General features: G+C 45.0%; 1 protein-coding gene across 2 annotated transcripts; it reads right to left on the reverse strand.

The window, feature by feature from the left end:
• Positions 1-566: 566 nt before the first annotated feature.
• On the reverse strand, positions 567-23,112 carry Gtf3c2 (general transcription factor IIIC subunit 2). 2 transcript variants are annotated; one of them, XM_042696653.1, is made up of 20 exons: positions 22,846-23,112; positions 17,394-17,663; positions 16,663-16,981; positions 16,271-16,402; positions 15,653-15,941; positions 14,684-14,778; positions 14,192-14,269; positions 13,963-14,061; positions 12,570-12,797; positions 12,317-12,428; positions 11,996-12,104; positions 10,340-10,365; positions 10,026-10,155; positions 5,780-5,924; positions 5,532-5,693; positions 5,273-5,360; positions 3,265-3,393; positions 2,323-2,475; positions 2,071-2,178; positions 567-1,787 (listed from the first exon to the last, which is right to left on the reverse strand). In XM_042696653.1, the coding sequence occupies exons 2-20, from the start codon at positions 17,638-17,640 to the stop codon at positions 1,569-1,571; spliced, it is 2,868 nt and encodes a 955-aa protein (XP_042552587.1). In that variant the 5' UTR covers positions 17,641-17,663; positions 22,846-23,112; the 3' UTR covers positions 567-1,568. The 2 variants fall into 2 exon arrangements, with proteins under 2 accessions (XP_042552587.1, XP_042552588.1); XM_042696654.1 differs by lacking the exon at positions 16,271-16,402 and having other exon boundaries at positions 22,846-23,111.
• Positions 23,113-23,634: the final 522 nt, after the last annotated feature.

Raw genomic sequence — 23,634 nt, forward strand, 5'->3', positions numbered from 1 at the left:
CTTGTGCTAGTGCTTGTTGCTTTCCCCTCCATTACAGCTGGAGCTACACCACTTGGGCCACACCTCCAGTTCCACGTTTTTGCTTACTAATTAGAGATGTTTCTCTTGGATTTGTCTGTCCAAGTTGGCTCTAAACTACATTCTTCACATCTTAGCCGGTTGAGTAGCTAGGATTATAGGAGTGAGCCAGCAGTGTCCAACTTTTGTTTCTTCATTTCTTAAAGGTTTTCTGACATGATAAGTTTGCCTACACAAGCAGAAAGAAAAATCTTTCTGAGAAAAATCAGATACCTGAACCAGCAAACTAATTTGAATCCATTCCAAGAGGGAGCTGGCTGCTTGGTTTTCCATTTCCTAGTAACCTCCAATCATCCACCTTCCTCCAAGCTTCAGCTTGTACTCCTGTGTAGCCCAAGGCTGGAGTGTGCCTGTGCTTTAGAAAGCCGTATTGTATTGTATTGTATTGTATTGTACTGTAGACAATGAGTGTGTAGCATCCCATTAGAGCACTCTTATCAAGACAACAATATACTACATTATTGTACTTCAGTTCTGAACACCTCCTATAGAGTTTAAATAAACATGTTTAATAAGTCAACAATGTGACCATATCATAAAGGATCAAAAATCATGACGTGTAAAAGAATGGTTCAAATAACTGAAGATATTTAATCTAGAGGATAAAAAGACTTGGGAAACACATGATAGCTATTGTTAACTACTTAAAAGGGTAGTCACAGGGAAGAATAACTAGGTTTCCTAATACCCATGAGTAAAATTAATAAAGGTATATTCTAACTTGATATAAAAGAAGTTTGTTTTATGAGACAAGGTCTCATTATATAGCTCAGGCTGGCCTTGAATTCATGATCCTCCTGCCTCAGCCTCCCAAATGCTGGGAATTAAAGGCATGTACCATCATGCCCAGCTTTAAAGAAAGGTTTTCAAAAACTCTTCTAAGAGTGTTCAAGTATGGTCAATTGACCAGTGATTGGGAATATTTCATAAGCAGGAGCAAGTAAGAGCTAAGCCACTATTCTATTGGTAGGGTGTTTGCTGTATTCCTCAAAGTATTATAAGCAGCTTCAGTCCGATTAATTACTGCCACCACTTTTGGGCCTGTGTGTTGGTTCCTCTGAAGAGGAAGTTTAGGAAGGCAGTAACACTGGATCCTGAAAAAGGAGCCTTCAAATCGATACCCTTTCTGATTCTCCAAACACCCACTCACAAGTGGTCTCAAAAACACCCAGTACCTTTACTTAGCTTTACCCACTTCACAATATGCTCAATATGAGCAATTTGACTCCCAAGCCTAGGTCAGGCCTGAGTGTTTCTTGTGAGCCATCATTTTAGGTAAAGAAATTCACTGTAGTGAGAGAGCCCCCCTACCCGCAGGAGGCTATGAAGTCTGTGGAAGGACAGGAACTTAAGGAGTCCTGGGGAGGTAGGCCTAAAAATCCAGGCCTGGCACCATCACTGTCCAGGAAGGGCCCAGTTCCTATGGCTCTGTGCATGGAGACCATTTGTTCTTGGCAGACTTCATTTCAAGGGTCCTGTGTGGACTAAGACTAGGGATTGGGCAGAAAGCAATGGCTGGCTGGAGGAAAACTCAGCCCTTCTGTTGGAAAAGATGGTTGGAACATAGCACTGAAGTGGGTTTGGCTCTCAAGCTGTAAACGGTGGCCCAATGGGGAGGTGAGTCCACGGATAAAATGGATCCGAACCAGCCCTGACTGCCCCCCAGATACCAGCCATCCATAGGAGTCCAGGTTTGGGCTGAAACGTACCTGTGCAAAGAAGTGGAAAACCAAAGAGAAGATCAGAAGTCATGTTTTAGGTTGACTCCTAGTTGCATAAGCAAAAATAGATTACAATCTAAGAGGACAGAACCATGAGGTGAGAGAGATAGAAATGAAAAGCCATGAGTGAAGTACATCTTATGCTACAGGAGTTGGCAAAGTTGTTTTCCTCCTTAGCCATCTGTTCCTTTTCATCTCACATATCATTGGTGACAAGTTCAGAGTTGGGAGAAAATGAGAATGGAGGGAGAGAAGATGAAACAAGATTCACCTTATGAATAGCTTCAAGCTGCAGCCTATCCAGGCAAAGCTGAGCATGCCCTTCACCTTCCTGCATACGCAACATTGGTTCTCTACGGAGCAGATTGTGGAAGGAACCCTGGGAAGCAGAAGAGAGAGAAAGCAAGTAGCTTTAGTTTTGTAACTCTGCCCTCAAACTCCTTAGAATTTCCTACTACACAGGACTAAACATTTCCACCTTTTCTAATTAATAATCACACTCAGTCTCCTAGCCTTGACTTACCAAATCTGTGTCCTGAAAAAGCAAGTAGTGATGGTTGATAGTTTCAGCGTATGTTTTAGCTTTGGGAGGGTTGGGAGTCCCAGATGAAGCAGAAGTATATTCTTGTTCTTCAGAACTGTCCTGATATGGGATCAGATCTGCTTTATATATAGGCTACAAAGGAGACGATGAGATTAGGTTTTATAATACTAAAAGTGAAAACATAAGAGGAAATCGGAAAAACACAGAGGAAATTGGCTTGGGGCAGCAAAGTCTTAATGAGTAAGACCTCAAGACCCTGAATTTTTGTTTTGTGCCAGTACTGGGGCTTGAAATAAACAAAAACCATACTCAGTGGTAATATGGAACTGGGTGCTGGTGGCTCATGCCTGTAATTCTAGCTAATACTTAGGAGGCTGAGATCTGAGGACTGCCATTAGAAGCTACCCAGGGCAAGAAAGTCTGTGAGACTCTCATCTCCAGTGCACTACCAAAAGAACTGGAAGGGGAACTGTGGTTCAAGTGGTAGATCACTAACTTTAAGCAGAAAAGCTCAGGGACAGTTCAAACACTAGGACCGGCACACACATATACAAAAAGTTCAATAGTAATATGTAGGGAATATTATGCCAAAACCAGGAGCTAGTGGCTTACTCCAGTTACTAGGAGATTACACTGTGAGGATGAAGGTTCAAAGCCAATGTAAGCATAAAACAGTCCAAAGGACTCCAAGACCACAAAGGCTTGAGTGGAAGCCCCAGTACTGGTGTACACACACATGTATACACACACACGTATACACACACACACACACACACACACATAAATGCTATGGTGTCTTTCACAGACAGTCAATATTGGGGCTAGAAAACTGAGTACTAATCTGCACTCCACCAGGAATTGGCCAGGACATTGGATTAGGATCGAACAAATGTTATTGCCATTAGATGTTCATATACGTACGAATCTTCTCTCTGCAGGTTTCTTGACATTTACTGGATTCGATGCCATATCAGGCAATATAGCTGCTATGAGCTCCCCAGATATATCTCCAGCAGCTACTGTCCCAAGCCAGTCAGATCCTGAAAGACTCTAATAAAGAAAGACAGATTAACGCCAAGCACTGGTGGCTTATGCCTGTAATCCTAGCTACTCAGGAGGCTGAGATCTGAGGACTGCAGTTCAAAGCCAGCCCTGGCAGGAAAGTCCTTGAGACTAGTATCTTCAATAAACCACTAGAAAACTGGAAGTGGCACTGTGGCTTAAGCAGTAGAGCCCTCGCTTTGAGCTGAAGAGCACAGGGACAGTGCCCAGGCCCAGAGTTCAAGCCCCATGACTGACGAAAGAAAAAAAGAAAGAAGGAAAGAAAGAAGGAAGGAAAGAAGGAAGGAAAGAAAGAAAGAAAGAAGATAGATTACTCATTCATTTCTGTGAACTGATAACGCCTGCAGTTTGAGGGTAAAAGGGTACAAATAAAAATGAGTGGGGGGGGCAAAAAAAAAAAAAGAGTGTTTTGGTTGGACACCAGTGGCTCGTACCTGTAATTCTAGTTACTCAAAAGGCAAGAACTATCTAGGTTTGAAGCCAGCCCAGAAAGAAGAATCCTTATGAGACACTTATCTTCAATTAGCCGGGGGGAGGGGGGAGAGGCACGCTGGGAGGAGGCTGAAATATGAGGATTGTGGTCTCAAGCCAGCCTGGGCAGTAAAATCCATGAGAATCTTATCTCCAATTAACTACCAAAATCTTTTTTTTTTTTTTGGGTCCGGTCGTGGGGCCTGAACTCTGGGCCTAGGCGCTGTTCCTCAGCTCTTCAGCTCAAGGTTAGCGCTCTACCACTTGAGCCACAGCGCCACTTCCAGCTTTTTTCTTTTTGCTTATGTGGTGCTGAGGAATCAAACCCAGGGCCTCATGCATGCAAGGCAAGCACTCTACCACTGAGCCACCTTCCCATCCCAACTACCAAAACTCTTAAAAGGAGCTGTGGCTCAAGTAGTAGAGTACTGCCTTTGAGCAGAAATGCTCAGGTACAACACTCAGGCCCTGAGTTCAAGCCTAAAAACTGGCACATAAAAACAAAACCCCCAGCAAAAAGTCACAAGAGGTATGGCTCAACAGAAAGAATGCCAGCCACGAGCAAAAAAAAACCTGTGTAAAGTGAAAAAAGGGATGACACTGTATGAACGGATATATATTCATTACCTGACTTATGTAACTGCAGTCCCTTAGTGCATCACCTTTATAATAACAATTATAAAGTAAATAGTTTTTATTTTTTATTATGTTTTTTACTGTAAAAATACTGTACAGAGGGGTTACAGTTACATGAGTAAGGTAATGAGTACATTTCCCGTTGAGCAGTTACCTCCTCCTCTGTCTTTCTTTCTCCCCACCATTCCTTCCCTCCCCACCTCTCCACTTTCCCTCTTTTCCTCCCCATCCCCTGCCGAAGTTATAAAGTTCGTTTTCAACATAGTGTCTTGTACATCTCATTGTTACAATGGGTCGAGCTGTATCCTTATTTAAGCATTTTGTTATTTCCCTTCCCCTCCCCAAATTAGAAAAATGTATATACAAGATGCAGGGTATTGAAATCAAATACAGTGAAATGGGTTATACCGTGATGGAAGAACATACCAAAGAAACAAAAAAAAAAATCATATAGTACATTATAAATACATTAAAGAAAAAAACCACTTGTGTCCCTATCTTGGGGTTCATTTCGCTTAACATCATCTTATATGGTCAAATGTAAACTTTTTTTTTTTAATAAAAGCTGCATGAGAGTGCCAGAGTTCAGTATCAGCACCAAAAAAGCCCAGAAAGTTTTCTGTAACCCATGTCCCTGATGATATAGTTATGATACACCTGCCTTCTCCTTCTACCCAAACACCAACCACCTGTTCCTAACTAGCATTATAGAGTAAATGGCATTTCCCTGTATAATGGAGAGTGTGGAAGAGAGGCTCACCCAAACAGTGCCTTTTCGAGGAGCGGTGAAATAGGCCTTGAAACCAAGGTAACCAGCATCAATATAATGAATTCCACAGAGTCCATATCTGTATGAAAACAAGAAATAAAATTTTGTTTTCTAAGATCAAATAGATTTCTTTTCCCCAAATCCTTTCAGAATTCAAACCCTGTCAACCTTCATCTTCCCACAATCTGGATGCTTCGCATCCCCACCCTTAGGACCCTTCCCCAGGGCTGCCATCTCCATCTTGCCGTACGAGGCATAGCAGTTGTCCTGAGCCACAGTGACACCGTTGTAGGGTAACAGCCAGGACAGCTCTGTACTCAAGAAGCGCTTGATACAGTTTATTGGCTCATAAGGTCGCCGAAGATCCCAGAATTTGATTTTCCGGTCACTCCCCGCAGAGACTAGGAAATGACTGAAAAGATGCAAGACCAAATCAGTAGCAAATATGAACAGTCTGTTCTAGTTTCTTCTTCACTCTCCACAGATCTTATTTCATACCTGTTAGCTTTGCACCATTGAATTGTACGCACAGCCTCATCATGGGCTAGGAAACAATGGAAGGGGTAGAGTTTTAAGGAGCCATCAGAAAGCCGTATCCTCTGCAGGGGTGAGTTAGTGGGAAGGTTCCAGAAAACCACCATGCCTGAAAAAGAGACAGAATGCATAGACATTAAAGGCTGGTTTTTTATTTCTTTTCTTTCTCTGGGCTCTTAGGACCTTTATTTTCCTTCTACTCTCAGATCCAAACTACAGTGGAAGACTGTGGGGATCATGACTAGCTCTTCTATAGTCCTGTATGGTTTAAATTCATTACCTGACATATTCGCCCCAGTTCTTATCAACCAAAAAGTAATGGCTTAGTTTTGGATTTGCAGTTGAAAGGTATCTAGTTGAATGTACTGGCCTCTTACTCCCAAAATCAAAATAAAGGTATTAAAAAACCCAAAATGCTGGGTGTCAGTGGCTCATATCTATAATCCTAGCTACCCATGAGGCTTGAGGTCTGAGGATTAAGGTTCGAAGCCAGCCTGGATAGAAAAGTCCCCCTGACTTTCTTATCTCCAATAAGCTACTCAAAAAAGCCAGAAGTGGCACTGTGGCTCAAGTGGTAAAGTACTAACCTTGAGCACAAAGAAGCTCAGGGACAGAGCCCAGGCCTGAGTTCAAGCCCCAGGACTGGCAAAAAAAAAAAAAAAAGAGAGAGAGAGAGAGAAGGGCTGGGATGTAGGTCAGTGGCGAAGCACTTGCCTAGCAAGTGCAACATTCTGGGTTCAATCCCCAATGCCAAAAAACAAAAGGCAAAAAAAAAAAAGTATGGTTTAAAAAAAACACAAAAGCTGGGCGTTGGTGGCTCACGCCTGTAATCCTAGCTACTCAGAGATCTGAGGACTGCGGTTCAAAGCCAGCCCTGGCAGAGGAACAGCTCCCAGGCCAAGTTCAAGCCCCACGTCTGACAACGATGACGACAACAACAACAACGACAACGACAACAACAACAACAAAAACTCCCAAAAAACTCAGGGACAGTGCCTAGGCCCTAAGTACAAGACTCACAAATTGCTGTACAAGGCAAGAAAAATAAAGCAAAAAGCATAAACCCAGATAGGTAAAGTGCTACACACCTGTAATCCCAGCACTCCGGGAAACTGAAGCAGGAAAATTTGATAGTTTTGAAGTCTATCTGGACTATATAGTGAAACTGTTTAAAAAAAAAAAAAAAAAAGCCGGGCGCCGGTGGCTCAAAGCCAGCCCTGGCAGGAAAGTCCGTGAGACTCTATCTCCTATTAACCACCCGAAAACCAGAAGTGGTGCTGTGGCTCAAGTGGTAGAGTGCTCACCTTGAGCTGAAAAACCAGGCCTAGAGTTCAAGCCCCACAAACAACAACAACAAAGTAAAGCTGGGTGCTAAGTGATGAGTACTGGGGCTTGAACTCAGAGCTTGCAATGTGCTAGACAGGTGCTTGTTCATCCCTAACCCTCTTTTAAGTATAATAGGCAGGGAATCCAAAGCAACAAAATGTACAGAAAAAAAAAAAGGAAAACAAGCAAACAAAAAAAAGGATGAAAAGAAACTAACCTGGCTAACTCAAAATGACCATTGACCAGAGTAACAAAGGAGAAGTACTCAAAAGTATAACTTTGATAAAGAGACCAGGAATAAAAATCTTAGCAATGGCAGAGAAAAATATTTGCAGCTAAATCCCATTTACGCATAAATTCAGGAACATTTCTATTACAGTGAATTAAGGTATGCAATAAAATTAATTTAGCAATGGAGGGGAAGACTGAACTACAGGATCAGTGAAAACAATTACTAAGTTACTTTAGAAGTTAAGATAAGAGAACAGCATGAAGCATGTACCTTGACAAGGTCACCAAAAGAAAAATAAAAGATGGAGGGATAACAAGAAGTATGAGTGCTAACTTGTTGTTTTTGGTCAGTCATGGGACTTGAACTCAGGGCCTGGACATAGTCACTGAGCTTTTGTGCTCAAGGCTACTATTCAACTACTTTGAGACACAGTTTCACTTCTGGTTTTTTGGTGGCTGATTGGAGATAAGAGTCTCACAGACTTTCTTGCTCAGGCTGGCTTTGAACCCTGATCCTTAGATTTCAGCCTCCTGAGTAGCTAGAATTATAGGAGTAAACCACCAGCACCAGAAGAGTGCTGATTTATCATTTCAACAAAGTTTACCAATGATGATTGAAAATGAAAGCTGTTTAAAAAAGAATAAACTAAGGGGCCAGAAAGATGGCTCAGTGGTAGAGTGCTTGCCTTGTATACATGAGGCCCTGGGTTCAATTCCTTTCCTTAGCATCACATAAGCAAAAAAGCCGGAAGTGGCACTATGCTCAATTGGTAGAGCGCTAGCCTTGAGCTGAAGAGCTAAGGGTCAGCGGCCAGGCCCAGAATTCAGGCCCTACAAACAACACACACACACACACACACACACACACACACACACACACACACACACACACACACACACACACACACACACACACACACCCCAGGCCCAGAATTCAGGCCCTACAAACAACACACACACACACACACACACACACACACACACACACACACACACACACACACACACACACACACACACACACACACACACACACACCCCAGGCCCAGAATTCAGGCCCTACAAACAACACACACACACACACACACACACACACACACACACACACACCAGGCCCAGAATTCAGGCCCTACAAACAACACACACACACACACACACACACACACACACACACACACACACCCCTAACAGAATTCAGGCCCTACAAACAACACACACACACACACACACACACACACACACACACACACACCTAACTGCTTAATGTCAGTCATTATTTTTTTTGGTGGTACTGGAGTTCGAACTCGCTTTGTGTTGGCTAGATTGGTTCTCCACAACATGAGCCACACCTCAAGCTCATTTTTTTGCTGGTTATTTTGGAGATATAGTCTTTCAGAACTTTCTGCCCAGGCTAGATCTATTAGAGATCATTACTAGCTTGAATTATAGCTATAAGCTACCAGCACCTGGCTTTTAAAAAATCTTAAAATTATCTTCAAGAAACTAATTCTTCCTGAAAGAATCATCTATACTGTCTTCATTTTCTATTCCTAACATTAGGAATCTTCCATTATTTCAGTGTTTTTTTTGTTTTTGTTTTTTTTGGGGGGGTCAGTTGTGGGGCTTTAACTTGGCCTGGGTGCTGTCCCTGAGCTCTTCAGTTGAAGGTAAACACTCTACCTCTTGAGCACTGAGGCTCAAGCGGTGGTGGTTACTTGTAGAGTCTCACAGCATTTCCTGCCTAAGCTGACTCTGAACCACAATCCTCAGATCTCAGCTTCCTGGGTAGCTAGGATTACAGGTGTGAGCCACTGGTGCTAGTTTCAGTGGCTTTTTTTCCTAGACAATTTTTTATAATTTAATACCTATGAAGTTTTTTTTTTTTTGTTGGTTGTGGGGCTTGAACTCTGGACCTGGGTGCTGTCCCTTGAGCTCTTCAGCTCAAGGTGAGCACTCTACCGCTTGAGCTATAATGCCACTTCCCATTTTCTAGTGGTTTATTGGAGATAAGAGTCTCCTAGACTTTCCTGCCTGGGATAGCTCTGAACCATGAACCTCAGATAGCCTCCTGAGTAACTAGAATTACAGGTGTGAGCTATAGCTAATAAGTTCCCATTTACAAAAATAAATAAAGTTTCTTCTATGTACAGAAAAATCATAAAATTATGTCCATTTGCTAGAACTTGCTATGTAACCCAGAATGGGTCTAAACTCTTGATCATCCTGACATTATCTTTCTGAGTTTTGGATTATAGACTTGTACTAACATGCCTGGTTTTATTGTTTTTTCATTTTAAGAGATAGGCTTAGCTAGGTGCCAGTGGCTCATACCTGTGATCCTAGCTACTCAGGAGGCTGAGATCTGAGGATTGCAGTTGGAAGCCAGTCCAGAAAGGAAAGTTTGTGGGACTTGTATCTCTAATAAACTACTCAGAAAAAGCTGGAAGAACCTTACTCATGTAATGTAACCCTTCTGTAAGCATCTTTACAATAAAATAAAATAAAGTAAGCTGGAAGAGGTGCTGTGGCTCAAGTGGTGAAGGGCTGGCCTTGAGCCAAAGAAACTCAAGGAAAACACCCAGGCCCAGAGTTCAATCCTAGGACAAGCAAAAAAAAAAAGAACAATAGCTCTTTACATTTTATTTTGCTTTACCATTATAGTATCCAGCAGCCAGGTGGTGGTGGGGCCTGGTAGGCATCCAGGCCAGGCTAAGGCACTGACCACACTCAGATGGGTCTGAAGCTTGCATAGACCCCACTTGAAGGGTTGCTACACACTGCACCTGCAAGGACAGAAGAGCTGGGACTAGGGTTAGGAATCCTAGTTGTTGGGAACAAAGGTTCAAATCCGTGTTTAATCCAGCAGGTGGGGACATATTTTCTAAGTACAAAACAACTCAGTGTAGCATTTGTAAGGCAAGGCTCTAAGAGAAGAGCCTCAGCTAAGGCAGCAGGTTCCTCACTCACCTTATAGATAGCAGGCCTCATTGAATCTGTAAGGGAAAAAGAGCAGTAGCTGATTGTTTTTGATTAGAGGCTTGAGCTCCTTGCTAGGCCTTATTCTGAGGTTAAAGCCTCACACATAGACAACTTTCCCTCATCTTTTTTTTTTTTTTTTTCCAGCCCTGGGGCTTGAACTCAGGGCCTGGGCACTGTCCCTGAGCTTCTTTTGCTCAAGGTTAGCACTCTACCACTTGACCCACACTGCCATTTGTGGCTTTTTCTGTTTACATGGTACTGAGGAATCAAACTCATGCATGCTAGGCCAAGCACTTTACCACTAAATCGCATTCCCAGCCCCACCTCATCCTTTCTTGAGAAAGCCTTTATCTTTCCACCATCAAATTTCTTTTCTTTTTTTTTGGTCAGTTGTGGGGCCTGAGGTCTGGGCCTGGGTGGTCCCTCAGTCTTCAGCTCAAGGCTAGTGCTCTATCAATTGAGCCACAGCGCCACTTCTGGCCTTTTCTGCTTATGTGGTGCTGAGGAATTGAACCTAGGGCCTCATGCATACAAGGCAAACACTCTACCACTAAGCCACCTTCTTGGCCCCTCCACCATCAAATCTCTGACCCACAATCTACCTGTCCCCATCTTCTTCTGTTATACCTGATACTTCCTTTGCTCCTGCCAGAATGGCTAATCCCTTGACCCTACTCTCTTCTGTTTCTAGAACTTTGCTCATTTGTTCATTCTTCCTTTATCCTGCATTATCCACTTGCTCTTTCCCTGGTGGATCATTTTCATATTTCCAGGTAAGCATGTCCTATTGTCTCCTCTACAAATAAGCACAACTAAAAAAACTTTTTTCCTTCAATCAATCCAGCTACCACCCAAACTTTCTGAAAGAATCATCATTCTTTACTTCCTTACTACCTATTCCCTCTTTTCCACCAGACCACCATATACAGTACTTCCCAGGGCTTATGCTCAGATGCTTTCTTCATTAAATACTCAATAGTGTTAAAAACAAATACATTCAACACACAGAAGCTACCTTTCCCTCATCTTGCTCATCTGAACTCTAATTTTCTCCCTGTACTGACAATATTTTGTGGTCTGTGTATATGCATATTGGCATAGGGTGAAAGGTCTGACATACAAATTGGGAGCTGGGCACTGGTGGCTCATGCCTGTAATCCTAGCTACTCAGGAGGCTGAGATCTGAGTATCAAGATTCGAAGCCAACCTGGGCAGGAAAGTCCTTGAGACTCTTATTTCCAATTAACCCATAGAAAACTAGAAGTGGCTTGCAGCTCAATGGTAGAGTGCTAGCCTTGAGCAAAAGAGCTCAGTGACAGCACCCAGACCCTGAGTTCAAGCCCACACCCAACAGGGAGAGTTCACCTTTGTTGGTCTTAGCTCATAGTAGCTCTTCATAGAGCCAATTAATCAGGACAGCAATAAAGGCAAGGGACTAACCAGGACAATAAGGAAGGGGAAAATAAAAACTAAAGGGCTACAAGAGTACAGTTATAATCCTGTAAGTAAAAGTCCAAACTCAAAAGCAAATGTGGTCACAATGTGGGTGTGGGTATGACTAAGGCTCTGTGCTACAGAGAAGTTTCAGAGGAGGCAAGCTTCGCACCCATGACTGCAGTCCTGTTTGCTTGCTCTGCTCCTCACCTAGGGACTGCTGAGCTAGCAGGGCCTCAGGATGTGGCAGACTGAACAGCAGCACTTTTCCATCTGAGCAGGCGAGAGCCAAAAGACCCAGCCGGGGCAGGTGAGGAGCCTAGAGAGAGAGAGAGAGAGAGAGAAAGAGAGAAAACGAAATCAGGCCCATGGCTGAGGCTTGCTCCCTATAGGTGCTTCTCAGAAAACTTGAGGTGCTAATCCCTAAAAACATGATATGGAGTTGCTGGAAAATCTCTATCCACCACAATCCAGCCTTCCTGCCTCCAATGCTGAGAACTCCCAGGGCCATCCCATCGTCAACGGAAGTACCTTCCGAGAGGTTTCCGGAAGCTCCCATGCTCCACTGGGGCAGAACTTGAGGTCCCAGATACAGCCATTGTCACAAGCAATCCCATAGACAAAGTGAGCCCTATTGTCAGGACTGGAGAGAGAAAGCATGTGGGGACAGTGGGTAGGAAGAGCTGGCTAGGGCTACTGGAGATCGACTCAGCCCAATCCAAGCCTTCCCCCATCCTCTCTACCTCACCCATCTACCCATGGCAGTGTCCCAACCCCACCTCACCAGCTTTCTTGCTGTAATGTCCCAAGGCCCCACAACTGCAGCAGCCCAGGGCCTGAGTGAAGTCGGCTCAGTGGATGTGTCTCATTCATGTCAGGGCTGGAGAAAAGGGCCACATACTGCGAGGCTGCTGATCCCTCTGGCACTGGACACCAGTCCAGAGCCCAGAGTGGTCCCCCTGTGAAGAAGGATACATCCCAGCGCTCTGGATGTGCTGAGATCGAACTAAACCTGGAGAAAAGTCAAAAACATTAGTAAAAGATTAGGATGGAATGGGAGCTCCAGTGGAGCAGGTATGATCTGGCTTAAGCAAGGGCCTGAAAAACCAAGGACAGTCTCCAGGTGAGAGCACTTGTACCTCCTTCCCTTCCCTCTGCCCTTTTGCTTCCCTATGTCTTCCTAGCTCCAGTTCATCATCAAAAATAGGCTTTTTTTTTGGTTGGTCATGGGGCTTGAACTCTGGGCTTGGGTGCTGTCCCCCAGCTTTCCAGCTCAAGATAAGCACTCTACCACTTGAGCTACAGCGTCACTTTCCATTTTCTGGCGGTTTATTGGAGATAAAAAGTCTCACAGACGGGGCTGGGAAGGTGGCTCAGTGGTAGAGCTTGCTTTGCAGGCATGAGGCCTTGGGTTCGATTCCTCAGCACCACATAAGCAAAAAAGAAAAAGGCCAGAAGTGGCGCTGTGGCTCAAGTGGTAGAGTGCTAGCCTTGAGCTGAAGAGCTGAGGAACAACGCCCAGGCCCAGAGTTCAGGCCCCACGACTGGACCCAAAAAACAAAAAGTCTCACAGACTTTCCTGTCCAGGCTGGCTCTGAACTGCTATCCTCAGATCTCAGCCTCCTGAGTAGGTAGGATTATAAGCATGAGCCCCGCTTAAAAACAGAAGGCATTTGCTTGGTACTGGTGGCTCACATCTATAATCCTAGTTATTCAGGAGGCTGAGATCTAAGGATTGTGGTTCAGTCAGCCTAGGCAGGAAAGTTCATGAGACTTATCTCCCAGTTACACCAGAAAACCAGAAGTAGCGCTGTGGCTCAAAGTGGTAGAGCATCAGTAAAAAGAACTCAGGGACAGCACCTAAACCCTGAGTTCAAGCCCCACAACCAACAACAACAAAAGATAGAAGGTTTTTAATTTGGAATTATTTCATCATTCTTTCCAGGGCTGAGTACATTGTTATGTAAACTGGTTTGACCCCTAAGTCTTCCTAGTTTCCCTAATCTTCCTGTAGAGCTGAGCACTGAAAACTAGAAAGAAGTAACTAGTGTCAAGTGGGAAACCTGTCCTTAGAATCAATAGGCCCAGTATCAGAACATGGCTAATTTGTCATCCTCTTCAACATTCATTTTCCTGTCACCTAGAATCAGAAAAAAAAGCTTAGTGGCAACCTTCACCTGTTTATGCGGTAGAGTGTGCCATCCTCAGGAAGTCCTTCACGTTGTACAGAAAACAATGGAGACTTCTCTTCCTGGGGCAGGTAAGGAGCTGCCTCACTGGAAGAAAGCAAAGTGAACAGCCTGATTTTGGAAGTCTCACCCATTCCAGGATGCCTACTATGTATCTATAGTCCTATGTCGCTCTTCTGCCACCTAGCCTCAGCTTCAGGGATACACTTCAACTTACAGCTCAGATAGCAATTGCCACTTCCAGGCTACAGGAATCCATTCAGCAAACTCCCAGAACGAATGTTGCTGTTCTCGGCTAGAGAGACAAAAGAAGCATCAGTGAAGAAGCAGAGATTTTGCAGCTGTGCTGTCCAGTTTAACTTTCTGTAAGGGTAAATGATCTATCTGTGGTGTGTGCTATCCAGTATACCAATACTTGACCAATGTGGCCAGTACAACGGACAACCAGAACTTATCATATTTCACTCATATTAAGAGTTGTTTAATTAGTATTCCTTAAGTTTGAACTCAAGATCCCACTCTTGCTACATAGGTGCTCTACCACTTGAACCATGTCCCCAGCCTCTATATTTCATTTTAAGGAGTTCTTGCCTTTGTAGCATTCATTTACGAATGCATGTCATCACCATGCTCCACCCCTGAGCACTTCACTTTCTAGATTGCCCTGCATTCCTCCACTGCCCCTTTTCCACCAGCCCCCAAGTCTCACAGGTCTTTGGTGAGATGGAGGCACTTCCAAACAGGAGCCATGATGTAATTGGGTAAGCCATTGGGAGCCAAGCCTCGACAGTGTGACTTCTGCTTCTGAGAATCAAATCAGCGAAAACGTAAGGGAATGAGCAATCTAGGCTAAAATCTAGGCTAAAAAAAATCTAGTCCCAGAAAACCACTTTCCTTCCCAACTTTTACCTTCTTTGGCATTGTTTACCTTCCCTGCCAGTACTGCCAAAAAAATTTTAAAGAATATAACTCCCCAAACCAATTGTGATTTTTGGCTCCTGCCAATTTTGCTCTTTTTGCTCTTTCTAGTTTCATCTCCCCTAGAATTTTACCCTAGGCCTTATGTTCCAACCGCAATTTATTTTATCATTATTCTATGAAACAAGCAGTTAGTCATCTTGCCTCTCTTTGCTCCTGGTATCCTGGTCTAACAATGACTTCACTGAAACTTTATCAGGCATAATTTTGTTCACGATTATTTTTCCTAGTACAGAACAATCAATTATTGGTTATTCTTTTTTTTTTTTTGGTTGGTCGTGGGGCCTAAACTTTGGGCCTGGGCGCTGCCCCTCACCTCTTCACCTCAAGGCTAGTGCTCTACCACTTGAGCCACAGCACCACTTCCAGCTTTTTCTGCTTATGTGGTGCTGAGGAATCAAACCCAGGGCCTTATGCATGCAAGGCAAGCACTCTACTACTGAGCCACCTTCCCAGCCCTGATTACTCTTGTTTACTAGACCTTTCCCCTATAATCTTCCATGATTAGTATATTCAATTATAAATGTAAACAACCCTGTTTATTACACACTTCCCCTATAATCTCCCTAACATCTCAATGTTTTTGAAGTCATTCCTTTAAAAAGTTATAAACAAAAACAAAACTGAGCCAAAGCTCAACATGGGGCTGACCCCCTAAGACCAGTATCTCCCCATCTGCTTTCTTGTGCATTCTCATTACCCCTGACGCGGGTCCTCGTGTGGTGCTTCGGGGTGCTGCAGGTTCGGGATCAGAAAAGCTCTCAGTTGGGCCTTCACTTTCTTCTTCTTCTTCAGCCTCAACCTTGAGAACAAAGCCTTCACCCTGCACAGCAGCATCCTCGTCCCCACCTTGGCAGGCTGCCTGCTGCCGGATCTTCTTCGGTTTGGTGGGGCTGCTCACCTTGGGACTCTTAGGAGGACAAGACACCGGAGTAGGAAGAGCTGTGGAGAGCTCCTCAGCAGCCACTTCCTGAAGATACAGAAGTGCCCTGTGGGGTAGGAAGAATCAGCACTATCCTCACAAACCTTTACCTGAGAGCCTACTTCCCCAGACTTCACCGATTCCCAACTCACTGGATCCTCCCAGGAACCCTGCGAAGTAGCCATTAAATTCCCCTTCCTCCTTAACAGATGAAAAGTTAAATGACGTGGCTTAGCCAAGTCTGATAACAAATAAGGAATCTGAATCTAGGTCTTGCAACTCCAAAGCCAATGCACTTTTCACTCTACCACATTAAAGAACATAAAGGGCAAGGGAAATGAAAGGAAAGGCACATAAATACTGAAATATACTGGGTGGTAAAATAGCAATGAAGACCTGGGGGAAGTCTGCGAAAAATGTGATGGAGAGCCGGGTGTTGTAGTGCACTCCTGTAATCCCAGCACTCGGGAGGCTGAGGCTGGAGGATCGCGAGTTCCAGGCCAGCCTGGTCTATTACATAGCGAGACCCTGTCTCAAAACAAACAAAAACAAACAAAAAATGTGATGGAATATGAGGTGCAGAAAGAAGCCTCTTAGATACAAAAAGTTAGCAACACATACCATAAAAGTGGCTAAGGTGAGAGCTAAAGGAGTGCCCGTGATCCCACAACCAGACATCCCCCCAGCTTACCTGACACCTTGTAGAGTCTTCCCATCTCTCCGTATCTGCTCCACCCTCATCCCCTCACCTCCACCCCCTCCACCAGGCCATGCCCCACAATCCTTACACTTGGGCAGCCCTTCGGCGGGGTCGTTCCTCAGGAGAGGTAAAGTCCTCAGGGGGCCTCTTTGGATGTGGAGACTCTGGCTGCTCTAGACCTTTGGACAACTTCAGGAGTAGCAGGTCTCCCTTAGATTTTTGACTTCGTTTCTTAGGCACAGGGGCAGACAGAGGGTTGGACTGATCTAAGAGAGCAGGAACCAGAGGGGTGGATGGAGTTTTACGCTGTTGGGGCCTTCTGGGACCTTTTGGTGTCCCACTACCTCTCTTCCGGGAAGACTGTGAAGCCCTAGGCTTTGAGATCTTTGATAGCTCCGAAGAAAGATCTGTAGAAAAGAATATGGTCTATGAGATGAGAACGGAGCCAAACCTCTTTGGAACAGATTATATACCCAGGATTATAATAAACTCTTACAGCCGGGTGCTGTGGCTCACGCCTATAATCCTAGCTACTCAGGAGGCTGAGATCTGAGGATCGCGGTTCAAAGCCAGCCCGGGGTGAGACTCTTATCTCCAATAAATCACTTGAAAACCAGAAGTGGCGCTGTGGCTCAAGCAGTAAAGCGCTAGCCTTAAGCTGAAGAGTGCAGGGACAGGGCCCAAGCCCAGGGTTCAAGCCGCACAACCGACAAAAAAAAAAAAAAGATCCTACAAACTCTTACGTCTCTTTCATCTTAACCTAACTATGGGGAGCCAAAAAGAGAAGGGAAATAATCAACAAACCCCAGAGGTACCCACCTTGATGTTCCAGTCTGGAAAGGCTTTCCTGGTCTGGAGGGAAAAGCCTCTTATCAGGAGAACCCTCAAATCCAGTCAAAGGAGTAGGCAGTGACATCTCTATGGAAGCCTCCACACTGGTTGCTTCTGAGGAGCCCTTGATATCAAGCTGGTTTAGCACATCTTGTCCAGGAGCATCTACCACAGTCATGTTCCCCACGGGGCCGGCCTCCCCCAGGGCAACATAGCCGACCCCGCAGGTATCCATCAGCACCCCCCAAAATGGCTGTCCTGTATGAAGACATATCAATGTGAAAGGCAGAGGATAATTGTACAGGCTCAGATTTTTCTCTTTTCCTATCTTTTATCACCACACAATTAGAAACCCGAAATCGTCCATCATTCACTCATTCAGACTAATTACTCAGCACCTTCTATGTCAAGCGCTGTTCTAAGATCTGGTGTAACCACAGAAGACAGACTAGGAACTTACGTTCTAGTGAAGTGAACAAGAAACAAATAAATATGCTGCCATCAATTAAATGACTACTATGTGCCAAACACAATACCACACATATTTAACATTCACACATTTTCTTGTATGGATATTTCAATAAATGAACAATTATTTAACTCCTCTTCCTGAAAGACAGTAAAGTAAGTCATATATATATCCTACCACCACCACTTTCTCCAAAAAAAAAAAAAAGGAGAGAAAAACTATGCACCTAGGGAACAGTAACAACTGACAAAAATAGATTTTAAATAATTGCCAAGCTTGGTGTGGTGATACAGGCTAGTCCAAGCTACTAGAAAAGTTGAAGGAGAACCATTGAGCCCAGGAGTTTGCTAAAGCCCAGCTTTAGCAATATACCTTGGGTAATAGTAAAATGTAAAAAGTGTAATATGGTATAATAAATATAATTTTGTGAATAACTAGGTACTTTAAAACTTACCAAACTGAAGGACAGCTAACACTTAATTCTGTAAATACACAAGTCACAGGCTCAAAAATAACTGTAGCTAGACACCAGTGGCTCATGTTTGCAATCCTAGCTCAAGAGGCTGAGACCTAGAGGATCATAGTTCAAAGCCAGCCTAGACAGAAAAGTCCAAGAGACTTCATCTCCAATTAACAGCAAAAACCCAGGATGGAGGAGTGGCTCAAGTTAGAAGAGCTCCAACTATGGGCAAGAAAGCCAAGTGAGCACAGGCTCTAAATTCAAGCTGTGGTAATAAAGGAGTAATGAAAGAAGTTCTCTGGAGCCTGGATATCAATCTTAACTTGAAAGAATGGGAGGAGGTATCAGATAGGCCATGAAACCAAGACATCCTATTATATTAAGGGACTTTTGGCTGAGCTTGGTGGTATGCATCTGTTATCCTAGCCATGGATGAAGCAAAATGGCTAGCCTTAAGGATGCATGCCTGTCATTCCCAGACACACAGGCTGACCTCAGTCCAAGTCAGCCCTGGCATTAGCGAAACCCTGTCCCCAAAATATCCAAGACAAAAATGGTGAGCACTTGCCTAACAAACACCAGGCCTTGAATTCAATCCCCAGTTACCATCAAAAACAAAAAACAAAAAAAAACATGCACTGGTGTCTCATGCCTGTAATCTTACTACTCAGGAAGTTGAGATCTGGGGATCATGGTTTGAAGCCAGCCTATGTAGGAAAGTCTACAAGACTCATCCCCAATAAACTACCCCCCAAAAAGCTGATGGAGCTCTGGCTCAAATGGTAGAGTGCTAGCCTTGAGCAAAAGCTCAGGGACAGTGCCTAGGCCCTATATTCAAGCCAGGACAGGCAGGCACAGGCACAGGCACAGGTGAAGAAGAAGAAGAACAAAAACAAGAACAAGAAGAACAGCAAGAAGAACAAGAACAAGAAGAGGAGGAGGAGGAGGAGGAGGGGGGAGAAGTAGGAGGAGGAGGGGGGAGAAGTAGGAGGAGGAGGGGGGGGAGAAGGAGGAGGAGGGGCGGGGGGTGGGGGGGGGGAGAGAGAGAGAAGGAAGGAAGTCTAATTGCCCACACTTGTAATCCTAGCTATTCAGGAGGCAGAAGTTGAGGATCTTGGTTTGAAACCAGCCCAGCAGGAAAGTCCATGAGACTCTGTATCGACAATGAAATAGCAAAAAGCTGAAAGTGGGAAAGTGGGGATATGTGGCTCAAGTGGTAGAACATCAGCATTGAACAAAAAAACTCAAGGACAGCTCTCAGGCCCTGAGTTCAAGCTACCCAAAACAAAACAACCCATAGAAAGAAACAAAAAGTTCAAGATTCTATCTCAACTGGAAGGAAGCTGGATGCATTGACATGTTCTTGTCATGCCAACAACTCCAGAAGTCTAAAACAGGTGGATCTCAGACCTAGTTACAGAGCAGGACCATAAACAATTGTAGAGTGCATGCAAAGCAACCCCAAGGCCATGAGTTCAAACCCTAGTACTGCCAAGAGAGAAGAGAGACCTTTTCCACATTTAAGAATGAACTACATTAAGCCTGGCACCGGTGGCTTATGCCTACAATCCTAGCTACTCAGGAGGCTGAGATCTGAGGATCCCAGTTCAGAGCCAGTCCAGGCAGGAAAGTCCCTGAGACTCTTCTCTTCAATTAACCACTAGAAAACCAGAAGTAGGGCTGTGCCTCAAGTGGTAGAGCACTAGCCTTGAGCTAAAGAGCTCAGGGACAGTGCCCAGATTCAGAGTTCAAGACCCACCACAGACCAAAAACAAAACAAAACAAAAAAGAATGAACTAAATTGTCACCAATCTTTTCAATCCCAGACAATCAGATAGGCAAGCTTTTGACCAAAAAAGATTAGCAGACTGAAAACACTACTATCTCAAAAGCCTGAGCAACCACAACTCCTCAAGGGCCCAGTTTTAGCCCAGAACACTCTGTCTGCCCAGGACAAAGGAGGAGAAAAAGTTCAGCTACCAGAAAGGAAACTTCCATAGGTCTGTTGATGGGCTCAGTGGAAAGTGTGCTGCTATAAATACTATAAAAATACACAAATTCAGGGCTGGACAAATAGCTTTCTAGAAATATATAAATATTTCTGGGTATAGTAACACACACCTGTAATCTCAACACTTAAAGGCTGAAAAGGCAGGACAAAGAGTACAAGACTATTCTGGGCTAAATAAGCTGCTGTCTTAAAAAGAAATAAAGAAACTACAGAAATCAAGTTTCTAACTGTTTTCTTTGAAGATGCTACACTTTAAACAGATTATAAACAGCTACAATATCCAATTCATTTAACTATAGTGCTAAAGAAACAATGTAACATCACGTACTACAGAGACTATATACATGACAGAGAAGGAAAAATGAAGTCAAGGAATCCACCTACATTGTTCTTTGTTAAGTGAAAATCTGCTAAAACTATCCCACTCAATGAGTATTAAGCAAAAAGTATCCAATATGAAACCTTCCTATTTACATATATTATACAAAGAGTTAAGAATAGAAACAAAAGTATAAGCGGGGGAGGGCGTTCACCCCTGTGATCCCAGCTACTCAAGGAGGCTGAGATTCAAGGATCACAATTGGAAGTCAGCCAGGACAGGAAAGTCCCTTGAAAACTCTTATCTCCAATAAATCAACAGAAAACTGGAAGTGGAGCTGTAGCTCAAATGGCAGAGCACTAGCCTTGAGCAGAAAAACTCAGGGACAGTGCCCAGGCCCCGAGTTCATGCCCCATGACTGACTCCACCCCCACCCCCCCAAAAAAGGAAAAAAGTGTAAAGTACCCTTTAAAATTGCTCCAGAAAGCTTTGTGGGCTCCAGTGGCTCACACCAGCAATCCTAGCTACTCAGGAAATTGAGATTTGAGGCTAGAAGTCTGAAGCCAGCTTCCGGTGGAAAGTCCTTGAGACTTTTGTCTCCAATAAACTACCAAAAAATTTGGAAGTGGAGCAGTGCCTCAAGTGATAGTTAGCCTTGAGCACAAAAGCTCAGGGACAGCACCCAGGTCAAGAGTTCAAGCCCCAGGACTGCCACTGGCACACACAGAGCCCCAGAAAAACTGGGGAGGGGGAGATGCAACAAAAACTAGCATGAAGGGGGGTGATCAGACTCAATACTTGAAACCCAACAAGCTGACACCTATAATCAATCCTCTCTACTCAGGAGGTTGAGATCTGGAATCAAGGTTTGAAGCTAGCACCTGAAAAAGAGCCCAGGAGTTTATCTCCAATTAAATGTATATTTAAAAAAGCCTGAGGTTGAGCTGTGGCTCAAGCTCAAGAGTGCAAGCTTTCAGCAAAGATGTTCGGGGACAGTGCCGAGACTCTGAGTTCAAGTTTTAGGAGTGACACAAAATGAAAAAGAACCACAGTGAGAGATCAAAGAGAGAGAAGACATAAGACAATGGCAAAAAAAAGGCAGCCACAGAGAAAGAAACTAAAGTCATATAAATGATGAAGCTGGGAGCCAAGGGCTCACGTCTACAATCCTGGCTACTCAGAGGCTGAGATCTGAGGATCCCGGTTCAAAGCCAGCCTGGGTAGAAAAATCTCAGAGACTCTTAGCTCCAATTAACAACCAAAAACAGCTAGAAGGGGAAGTGTGGTTCAAATGATAAGAGCACTGGCCTTGAGCTTAAAAGCTCCTGGACTACATTCAAGCTCTAAGTTCAAGCCCTGTACCGGCACAAAGAAAAAAAAAAAAACTTAAAAAAAACCCCAAAACCTGTAGCCCACGATTTCAGTCCACAAGTCCATTTAAGCTTAAAATAACTCATTCTAAAAAAACCAAAAAACTCTACAGTTGATAAGGATGGCAAAAAGTTATATTGGCAAGACTTGTGTAACAATAGGGCTTTGAGTGAAGAAGTTTGTTCATCGCCTACACTTCTCCAGCAAAATGAGTTAGCTCAGGTGGATCCAAGTCACTACCACCATCTCCCCCAGGAGCCAGCCAACTTGCGCAGGATACAAGGAGCTGACAGGGAAACATAACTGGCCCTTGGCTGCGCCAATGGGACTACAGCGCGCGGGGCACAATCCCTGGGGCTAGAGCTATCTCAAGCAAAGGGCTGGGACACACCAGAAAGGACCGCTACCACTTCAGAGCCCACCGCCAGCCCTCCCCTGAAACCTGGCCGTGGGGGGCAGCTTTCACCACTAGCCAGCGTGAGAGGCGAACCCCGATTTCCCCAAAACTGAGGACCACTGTAGGTTTGCTGGGTGCAAGAGGCGCAAAGACCGCGGCGCCGAGGCTAGAACACCGCGTGGAGGAAGTAGGCCAGACCCTCGGCTCGGAGATGGGGGACGCTTGGTGGCCACGGTGGGGAAGGAGGTGCGAACGTGATGGATTTCTGTGGGAGCGCAGAAGCCAGAGGGCGCGCCGCCGTGCCCGGGGGTAAGAGAGAAGTCGGGAGTTGGTTCCCAAGGTCTCCGCGCTACTGCAAAAGAAGGGGAGGAGTAATCGCCAGCCCCCCGCACACCCCGCTGCGGTACACTCACCCGCGCCAAAGTCCTTCCGGAAGTCCAAGTTCGAAGATGGCGCCGCCTGTCTGGTCGCGGTTTTATGACGAAACCTTATATCGGCTCTTCCTTGCCCCGCCCCCCAGCCAAGGAAGCGCCTAGCTCGGTCGGGGAGTTAGTGCTCAGGGTTTTTCAGACTCTGTGTTCCATAATGCAGCGCGGCGGCAGTCTGAGCCCTTTGGCGCCCGCGAGTCTGGAGCGCGACGTCCTCGGCGTAGGGACGCTGCAAGGCCTTCTGGGAATTGCAGCGATCGACAGGGAACCCGCGCCTGCGCAGTCTCGAGAAACCCCGGCCGTCTCGACTGGAGCAGCAGGAACGTGATCGCAGGGTCTCGGCAGTCCCTTTTAAGCACTCGCTCGGAACTGCCCTTCCGCCCAGGTGCGGCCGTGGAGGGCGGCGCCAGACCTATCTGCAGTCTGATCTTAAGTGCAACCCTAGCCGTCAGCCCCAGAGTCCAACCAGCCGCCAGCTGCCAGCCGCCAGGGGATTAGACTAGCTTTTGCCACTACTAAAGCCTGGGATGGACCTTGGGCCGGAAGAAAATGAAAAGGAACTAGGAAAAGGGACCTGGAAGGGAGGAGCAGAAGAAAAGTATAGCTTGGGGGACGCTGCACTCCGGAGGACCCTCAACCTATCCTTTTCGAGATGGCCTGCGAGGGAGGTGAAGGAAGGGGTGCAACTCAATGTTCCTGTCATTTAAAGTCATAAAAGTCTCACAGGTCTCCACATACCCAGAATAGAATAAAGGGTGTATAAGTGGTCGGGAA

Source organism: Dipodomys spectabilis, unplaced genomic scaffold, assembly GCF_019054845.1.
Source record: "Dipodomys spectabilis isolate Male_0828 unplaced genomic scaffold, ASM1905484v1 ptg000210l, whole genome shotgun sequence".
Classification (NCBI taxonomy): domain Eukaryota; kingdom Metazoa; phylum Chordata; class Mammalia; order Rodentia; family Heteromyidae; genus Dipodomys; species Dipodomys spectabilis.